Source organism: Eleutherodactylus coqui, chromosome 5 (assembly GCF_035609145.1).
Source record: "Eleutherodactylus coqui strain aEleCoq1 chromosome 5, aEleCoq1.hap1, whole genome shotgun sequence".
NCBI lineage: Eukaryota > Metazoa > Chordata > Amphibia > Anura > Eleutherodactylidae > Eleutherodactylus > Eleutherodactylus coqui.
The window spans coordinates 136779975-136790320 of NC_089841.1; the positions used below are offsets into that span (position 1 = coordinate 136779975).

Here is a 10346-nt window from a genome sequence, read left to right on the forward strand (position 1 = left end):
GTTTTTTTTTACTTTTTTACATAAACCAGGGATGATTTTCAGGGAAGGGCTTATTTTTAAAGACCTTCCCCGAAAATCACTGCAAGGGTTTCCGGCAGCCCATTGCTTTCAATTGGGCCACCAGCAGCGGCGGCCCCATTGAATGCAATGGGAGAACATTGTGATCCTCTGCCACAGCTGTGACAGGGGATTCTTTACTTCCCATGGGAAGTCCCCTTGTCACTGAACACTGTGACAGTGCTGTCACAGTGTTCAGTGACAAGGGGACTCCACACGGGGAATATTAACACACAGAACGGACCTATGGTGCACGCATGTCCTATGTTTTGCAGGTACGTGCGTTTGCACGCCTGTAAAACACAGACATGTGAACACAGGATAGGGAACCAATGGTTCCAAATAGATACGTGGTTTTGTGCACACATATGTACGCACACAAACACACTTGTGTGAATGAGGCCTTACAGGTGCATTTCCTTATGTTAGGGCATCAAGTGTGGTATCCAAGCCATCAGGGCCAATGACACCCCCTTTAGTAGTAACAAGTATTACAACACAAAGTTTGTATGCTCCTAATGGTCTCCTGCTTGCTAACTGCACAAGTGTCAGGTCTCTGTTCTTAATGGTAGAACTTACAGCCTGAGATGGTCTGGCGGTCATGTGTTTCTTCCTTTCATCTGCCCCTTCTCTTTGCTTACTTATAAAGAATATGTGTGGGGCAAATAGAAGGGAGCAAAGCATGACTGCAGGATATGACTACACTTTGCTTGTAGTCTGTAACCATGGAGATGGCTAAGTCTGCATAAGATCTGTGTAAACAAAATGGTAACATATTTTTAACCAAAACATCAGCAAAGTTTCTTCACTTTTTACTTTAGACACACTGGAGCAATAAAATGGTGTCACAGTCTTTTTTTCAAAAAAGCTGCTATTTATTGCAGTTTCCTAGCTGGCATTTTTTGCTGCTTTTTTTTAATGTTTTGCAGCAAAAAAATACTGTATCTAAATGTTAACTGTAGAATAATCAGGAATTATGAACTACACTACAAGCAGTGTTTATTATGTGCCTTTTTTCAAACTTTTGGTCTGTTTTTTGAGTACCTCACGTTTTTTCAAAATCTCAGCATGCTCTTTGTATGGTGTTTCTTTTGTTATTTTCTCATAGACTTTTCTATAGAGGGGAAAATCCAAAGGGCTCAATCAGATGAGCGTTTTTGTGCACGCATTGTTAGGCGCGTTTGCGATTCGCATCTATAAGAACCAATGAAAGCCGTCACATGTGTGTTTTTTACATGCAAATAAAATGCGCACCTGCAAAAGATAGGACGTGTGAGTTCTAATGCACGCGGTCATGCAATTTTTTTCCTACATGCGTCGTGCGATTTAAAAAAAAAATTTTTTACCCCCGTGTCTATAATGTGTGAAAAATTTGCTCATCTGACTGAGCCCTAAAGATCTACATATCCTTTAACCCCTTGAGTGGCGGGTTTCCTACCACCCTGTCGTGCCCACAAGGGCAGGTTTTTTAAAATGGTCTAATCATTGAATTTCAACAAATTTTGCAGTTGCGTCTCAAGAGCCATAACTTTTTCATTTTTCCATTGACACAGCCATATAAGAGCTTGTTTTTTGCAGGACAAGTTGTGATTTTTTTAAACAGGGGGGAGGAAAAAAAGAAATGGGGAAAAAAGAAAAAAAGGGGCCATGTCATTAAGGGGTTAAATAATGTATTAACTTCCTTCTCTGGGTCATTACGACGCATGGATACCACATGTGTGATTATATTTTTGATTTTTTACAAAGTAAAGGGAGACAAGTGTTTTTATAATTTTTTTTATAATTTTTTTACCTTTTTTTTTTTTTTTTTTTTAATTAAAATTTTTTTTTTGTCCCTTTAGGGGACTTCCACAGGGACCCATCAGGACCCCCTGATCACATTCCGGGGGTCCGATGGTGACAGCCCTTTACATGCTGCAGTGACAGCCCTTTACATGCTGCAGTCACATAGACTGCTGCATGTAAAGGGTTAACACAGCAGAGATCGGAGGTTTTCTCTGATCTCTGCTGTAAGAGCAGGTACCTAGCTGTCCTCTCACAGCCAAGCACCAAGCTCTCCCTGCCACAGAGACCATCGCCTTGCTTCTGACAAGCCGATGGTCTCTATGGCAACCTGTAAACAAAGCAGGAGATTGCCGGCATATCGGCAATATCTTCTGCTGGTTTTTCAAAGCCCTTGCTTTGTTCCCTGTGGGTCTGTGCAGGCAGAGCACACTGCCACAGCTTGTGGCATTGTGCTCTGCAGCTCCCATAGTGATACATAGCCCGGAAGATTGGGCTATGTCGCTATGAGCAGTGGAGCTCATCCCGAAAAAGTTCCGGGCGTGCCACTCAAGGGGTTAAGAATGGCCATGATTTTTGAAAATATATGAAAAGTACTTTTTGAAGTTTGAAAAAAAATCATCCGGATTTAGTCCAGTCAATCTACATGCTGGGTTTTCCAATGCAGATTCGGCATCTACCATGTTTCCCTGACAATAAGACACTGTCTTATATTAATTTTTGCCTCAAAAAAGGCACAGTGTCTTATTTTCGGGGTGGGGTGTAGTAATACTTACCTAGCAGGCAGTGTCCCGTTCTCTCGCTCTGGGCAGCGGCACTGCTGCAGGCTTCCGCGTGCTCCGTCGGCATTGAGGACTATCTCTTGTTGGTGATGGGACTTTAATACCCCGCCTGGAGAAAGCGATTTCTCTAATTGGTTAATCAAGCGTCGCCTCAACCAATCAGAGCCAGCCCTTGATTAGCCAATTACAGCTATTTAATGATGTTATTCAATGAATGGCTGAGGCGGCGCTTGATTAAACAATTAGAGCAATTGCTTGCTGGAGGAGGGGTAGTCAAGCCCGGTCACCAACACGAGATAGTTCTCAATGCCGACAGTGCACATGGAAGCCCGCAGCGGTGCCGCTGCCCAGCAAGAGGGACCAGGACACTATCTAATAGGAGAGTGTGTTTTTGTTCTTTTCATGGAGTGTAGCTAGGGCTTATTTTGGGGGGAGGGCTTATATTTCAAGCCCCACCGGCCTCCCCCAAAAATCAGGGCAGTGCTTATTATCGGGGTAGGTCTTATTTTCGGGGAAACGCGTTACATGTCCTTTTTTTTTCAACAGCGCAGATTTTAAAAAAGTAGAGACCACACAGCAAAGATTCCCCTAAAACAAATGGGAAGCTTTTGGATGGTTATTTTAAAGCGGAATTGGTGTGGATTTGACAAAAAAATCTGTGGCGAAATACACTGTGTGAACATAGCCTATTGGGTTTAGGCACATTGTCAAGCTGGAACACAATGTTTTCCCACATCAGCAATGCAAACAGCAATAAATATGACATACGTAGCTAAAAGTTAGAAGACTGAACATTTTCTTCATCCCTGTGCAGTAAATTTTCAGCGGCAGTATAGCTCGCAGATATATATACAATATAAGTGCAGGCAATATATAATGTGTGAAGTACCTAGATCAGGCTGGGAACATTCTGTGAAATATGTTCATTGCAAAAGGGATTTTGAGGTTATCATGAAGAGATGTATGTGCAGCTTCCATCATATCCCACAGCCTAGCACCAGTACCTCACACAAATTAGCAATGACAGTTATTGCCAATTATACATTTAAATGGATGGGCAGATGGAGCTTAATGTCTGAGTCTACACCATCATGTGTTTTCAGAGAAGTCCTACTGTTTAACTCGCAAGACTCTAGATTTACTTGACTACACTGAATTTCAAAAGCAGCCCATTTATACCATTTTTATGCCTAAACATGACAACGTACAATATAATTTAACTATTTTATAAGTAGAAAATCATATAGCTGAGACCCCTATTAACACAGGAAGCTGTATAACAGAAATTGCTGTAGTTGTCAAATCTGTATGAATTCTGCTAATTAGAGAAGACACTGCAGCTTCAGAAGCAGCCGCTCACCACACCAGGGGTCCCCCAACATTCCTTGTGGCACAGAGAGATAAGTAGGACCGAGCATGTGTGACCACCTTGGAATAATTACTAAAGTGGACACAGAATGGAAGGGGCAGGTGGCACAATTTTAACATTAGTCCTGGAATATCTAAGGATACAAATATTTTTTAATATATGTAAATACAAAAAATCATTATAAGTACGTATGAGCTGAATTTAATTGAAAATAATATTTTTTGTCAGACATCCCCTTCTCATTAAAAGAAAAAAAAATCAATACTTACCTATTCCTTCTGCGTCAGTCTTCTTAGCGCACCTTTCCTCGCTCCTTCAGTCCCCCGAGTCACGTCACCTCACCTCCAGACAGCCAGATCTTCTTCTTCCTGTTTTGGAGCATTGGTTCTTGGCAGTCTCCTTCCTGCAGGTTACAGTACGTTATGTCACTAGTGATATGGCATTCTCTGCCTAGCAGGGAATGCTGAGCTATTGCTGAGACTGCCTATGTGTTCTTATACTATTGTCGCAGTCTCGGCAATGGTGCGGCATAGGAGTCAGCATTCCCTGTTAGGCAGTAAATGCTACATCCCTAGTGATGTAGCGTACATTGACCTGCATGAAGGAGAATGCCGGCAATGTATGCTGAGTCACCGGAAGAAGCAGATCCAGCCGGCTAGAGGTGAGGTGACCCGGGGGACTGCAAGAGCCAGAAGATGCGGTAAGAAGACTGACGGGGGAGGAATACGCAAGTTTTAATTTTTTTTTAATGACAGAACTCCTTTAAAGATCCTAATTTGTGTAGCCGCAGAGAAAAGACGGGAGAGGGGAGACATGATTGAAATTGTTACATATGTTAAATGTATAAGGAAGGTTCAGGAAGGAAGTGTTTTTAGTAGGAAGTTAAACACTAGAAGAAGGGGGCACAATCTGAGATTAGTTGGGGGAAGAATCAGAAGCAACGGCAGGAAATATTTCACTGAAAGAGTAGTAGATGCTTGGAACAAACTTCCAGAAGACATGGTTGGAAATTCAACAGTGAATTCAAGCTGCCTGGGATAAGTGTATGCGTATCCTATGATAGAAATAACAAGGAGATAGTGTAAGGGCAGACCAGATAGACTGGGATTCTTTTTCTACCATGAATCTTCTATGTTTTTAAATTCCATATTTCAAGTAGTTTTGTTACTTCCTTTATCAGGCGCCAGACCAGATATATGAAGGAATCACCTTTGAAGACTTTTTGAAGGTAACTTTGTCATTAGGTTCTTTTACCTGACACACATTATTTCTTCCTTAGTTTTGTCAATAGTAAAAAGGGAAAAAGGACATTATTGTCTACACACTGTGGGAGATTTCCTAAGCTAAAGCCGCTCTCACACAGGTGGTTTTTTACAGCGTTTAGCGGGCATTTTTAACGTCTGTTAAAACCGCTACACTAAGCTTCCAGTCATTTCAATGGGGCGTCTCAGATGAGCATTTTAACGCACCGTTTAAAACATGGGCTAAAATAAATGCCGTATGTTCTATTTTCAGGCTTTCAGCGCGTTTTTGACGCCCTGCATCATCCATTGAAATGAATGGGGCGCGTTAAAAATGCTGCGTACGGAACTTTACAGCGTTTTCAACGCTGCTTACTATGCCACTGGGGGAGGGGGGGATGGAGACGTCATCAGCTTGATTTGCCTGCATTGTTGCTGCAAAAAATATGCACTAAAAATGCAGGCAAACGCTCACAAAAACGCAGCATTAAAAAAGCGCATGTGTGAGAGTGGCCTAAATGTGCCAGAATTCTGTTTGATTTACACCAACATGTTCTGCACCACATCTATTACTATATGTGTTTTAGACATCACTTGTGCAAGACATCACTGAACAAGTGGCAGGACTTATAGGGAGTGTGTCAGCTCCACCATACTGTCCAATCTGCAGGCATCATGTTATAGAGCACGAGGATCTGAGCAGATTGTATATAGTTTTATGGGGAAATATTCAGTGTCACTTGTATTTTATTCATTTATACCTCTGCTCATTCTGAGCTGAACAGTCCAATGGGACTGACAGCTACCCCTGTATGTACAGTCATACACAGATAAGCAAATCTGTAAAATTATGTAACACATCAAAAGTTTTGGAAATCAAATATGGTCAATCTGGTTGTCCCCTGAAAGTGGAAGGTAACCTCTGTATGACAGCCCCCATAAGTGGGGTGTGTTGGATCGGTTGACATCACTTTCTCATTCAGGAAATTATGGACTGAATGTATAAAACGTCCTGTGTTACTGAGAGTTCAGAAGTCTTCACTGAACAACTCTGTAGGGAACACAATGGAGTGTTCTTATAGATTTGTGACATTACAGCTAAGCTGCTGTAATTATTATTACTACTGTCTACTCATGAACAGGGTGGGTGTATGTATAAAGGGCTGGGCTGCTCACACATACTGATTAGGCCACTACACCCATCTAAAAGGTAAATCCTAATATTCACACTAGAATAGATCTACTTGTACTAACTCAGTGTCCAGCAAGAAAAAATGTGAAACCTTTTATAGGTTTTATTAAGGCTCCGACTAACCCACAGGATGGGGTAGTTGAATTCCCCAATGCCAAGAGTCGGCCTGTAGTACCCTATACCACCCCACCCACATGAGTGGCGCACAGCATAACACATTCACTGCACTAAATACAGACACTGTTGGCAACATATAGTAAATCAGCCAACTTATGCATCCATATGTAGGTGAAGAAACAGGCTGGCCACTATTCTCCCTTGCTTTCCCGACATTTGCGTAGAGGCTCCCTCAACAGTCATTTTACTGCTTGAGCGTATGAAGGCATGTGTACAGTGGGCCCCCAGAATGAATTTTATTAGTGAGCCCTAGGCACCTCAGTCTGACATTGGCTTCATTTCACACCTCTTATCCAGTCCTTACAGTCATTTAAGAGATGCATGTACGAGTTAATGAAGTTCATGGGTAATAAGTATTAGTGGCTTGTTAGAGACACATAAGGGGGGACCTCTATGATAAGATATTGGGGACCAAGAAGCCTATACACTGTTTTAACACTGCTACCCTCTGTTGCATGTGTGCACGCCTGGGTTACATTGAGGGTCCCTCTTTTAGATTGTCTTTGCAAATTCCATCTCGCCAATATAGTTCTAGAGACAAGTGCCTGATAGAATTTGTGTCTGTATTGTGTGAAACACAATCTGGTATCAGAAACCAGGTATTTATTTGTCCATCATGGATGTGTCAATATATTTTTAAAATTTTCTAAATTAAGGCTAATTGCTGTTTTTTGCAGGTTCCCTCGCCATTTAAAGCAACCCTTTGGTTTTGGGACAAAATTCTGTCCTGAGACAGAAGTGGGAGGGGTATATTATCTGCATTTGTTCTTCTCTGCTGCCCCTCCAATCCGCCCGTTCTGGGCTCCGTTTGCGGTTGTCACAAATGGCTACAGCAATTTTCTAAGTACCTAATGCACCCTATGTACTGATGTTTCATTGGCCAGTGCTAATCGAGGTAGCAGTTCTAGCTAACCAAGAGCAGATATAGTGTAATAGTAGACTAGCAGAAGCAATGCACTGTAGGGGTTAGGTAGCCTGTAGATTGCTTCAGCCATGCTGGATGGCCGAAACCGATAACTAGTGGATTGGAGGTTTGGCAGAGGACAAAGTTTTGTCCTGAAATTGAAGGGTTGTTTTAACTGGCGAGACTGAAGTGATATTGGTTATCTGTAACACCTCTGATATATAGCGCATAGTTCTTGCACAATATGCATACTGCTGGTTTCATGGTTCTTCATCTTCTCTCTTTCTCTTCTAGATTTGGGAAGGAATTGATATAGAAACCAAAATGTATGTCCGATTCCTGAACATGGACACTATACCTTCCTGCCACTGAGTCATCTGATGCTGGTGAACAGTAGTCTACTTGTGCTGGACATGATGTAAACTGTTTATTTCAAGGTGATTGCGGGGTCTTAGGTTGAAATGCTATTATATTGTAGAAGGAATTCATCAATTTATACTGTACATTTATATATAATGCTTCAGGAGCATTTCCTCCTCGAAATACTAATTCAGGAGTTGTCTTTTTTGCGTGAAGTAATTTAAATGGCTAGTCGGAGGATGATAACCCTGTCCATGTAGTCCACAAGCCAGAAAGGATAGCCGCTGTGAAAGAGTGAGAGCCTCCATGCAGTCAGATAGGTGCAAGTTTCCTAGATACATCTATAAATGTGAAGTACAACATTAAAATACTTCACACAGAATCAGAGCTTGGGAGCTTTTTTTTATGTTAAGGAAACGTTTTGTAAAACTAATTTTGTCCGACTACATGCGGATTGGTCCATTATTGAGATGTTTGGAATACATGGAGTAGTGATTCTTTCTTGAATTGGTACGGGATCCTTCTATGCAAGAACATGCTTAAAAAGATTCTAAGGAATATTGTATGTTTCTCTGGAGCTACATTAGCTAAAAGACTGAAAGGAATAATGGAAGTAGTATATGCAGTTTGTATCTAATGTGAGATAATGTCACCTGTATTATGTCTAGAGGGCGATAAAATCTGCACTGCATCTGGAATCATAATGGCTACTCCAGGGAATAGTTCAGTGCGTGTTCTGTAGGGTTACTGAGGTTTTGTTGTTGTTAGCCGTTTAGTCATTCATGACCCTCGGGGACCCGAAAGGCTCCCTCCCTCCATGTTTTTCAATTTCGCACTGCTTCTTTCAGTTGTGTGGTATCCATGCCAGTATCCACTCTAATGATATCGGCCATCGTGTTCTTTGGCAGCCAGGTCTTGTTTTGCCACTGATCTGTCCAAACATTATACATTTTTCTAGCGACTCTGCTGGCACAATATGGCCAAAATACGTGAGTCTGAGTCTGGTCATCTTCCCCTTTAGTGATATATCGGGTCTTATACGATTCAGGTCTTCTCTGTTTGTTACTCTTGCTGTCCAGGGTATACACAACAGCTTTCACCAGCACCACAGCTCGAACGCATTAATCGTTCCTTTTTCGCAGTCCAGCTTTCACATCCATACATGGCTATGGGGCAAATGGTGGTTTGCACTGTCCTGCTTTTAGTTGCTATACCAATATCCCTACTTTTCAAGATTTTGTCCCATGCTTAAAATCGCGCCAGTGCTATCCTACATTTTATCTCTGGCATCGATTCTCCAGACTGGTCAATTTTTGAGCCAAGGCAGATGCAGTATCGCACACGTTCTATGGCCTCATTGTCAATTTTGATTTGAATTTGGCCATTTTTTGTAGTTGTCATAATTTTAGTTTTCATTAAATTCAGGTAGAGGCCCATTTTTTCACTTTGTTTTAATCTTACATAGCTGTTCAGACCTGCTTCTGTTTCTGCGAGCAGAGTTGTGTCATCAACGGAGATTGTTGAGGTTTCTGCAACCTATTTTCACTCAGATTTCCAATTTGTCTAGGGCCATTTTTCGTATGATCACTTCCGCATATTGGTTAAACAAGAAGGGGGAGAGGATGCAGCCCTGTCGGACACCTTTACTAATCCCAAACCAATCTGTGTCCTCACACTGTGTTCTCACGGTGGCTTCTTCATTGGTTTAAAGTGATTTTATCAACTTGAGTAGATGTGCGATGTGCCGATATGCCCAACTCTTGTAGGGCCTGCCATAGCTTGTCATGGTCGACACAGTCAAAGACCTTGATGTAGTCAATGAAGCACATGTAGGTATTATTTTGGTATTCTCAAGCTTTTTCGATGGTCCATCGCAGGTTTGCATAATGGTCACGGGTGTCACGTCCTCATCAGGGAATACCGCTCCAACTACTGATCTCAGTCTTTCCTGTATAATTTTGAGAAAGTTTTATAGATAAACAAGGAACAGAAACATCTGCTGATATTCCATTCAACATGGCTTGTGTGCCCAACTCTTGTCTCCTTTCTCCTATCCAACCTCGTGTAATTCAGATGTCCCTTCCTCACCAATACTCTAGGGTAGCTTGTAGAACCAGCGGTGGTCCTTGTAGTTGGGTGACATGAAAAGCAATAAACTAATTGGAGAAAGGAGAATTATAAATGTAATGCAATCAATAAAATGTTATTTTCAGAAAACTACAGTTTCCTTCTGTATTTGTATTCTGCAATAAGGTTTTAATATAATTATATACACTGAGAATTGAGATAACTTGGTAGCTTAAAATCATGAAAATTGTGAATAATCTCTTGAGGTAAGGACATCACTTAGACATTTTATGATATTAACCCTTTCCAATCCATTTATTTTTTCTCACCCATTCTCCCCAGCTCCAAATAAACTGGAACTGGGGAGAATGGGTGAGAAAAAATACATTTTCTCTGCACCCTCCTGAACTGACAG

General features: G+C 41.6%; 1 protein-coding gene across 1 annotated transcript in view; it reads left to right on the plus strand.

Moving 5' to 3' along the window:
- TESC (tescalcin) overlaps positions 1 to 10081 on the plus strand; it is an 87338-nt gene extending 77257 nt beyond the window's left edge. The window contains exons 7-8 of the mRNA XM_066603221.1: positions 5171 to 5218; positions 7799 to 10081. Of these exons, the coding sequence (XP_066459318.1) occupies positions 5171 to 5218; positions 7799 to 7876 (126 nt within the window). The 3' untranslated portion in view covers positions 7877 to 10081. The remainder of the gene's footprint in view (positions 1 to 5170; positions 5219 to 7798) is intronic.
- Positions 10082 to 10346: the final 265 nt, after the last annotated feature.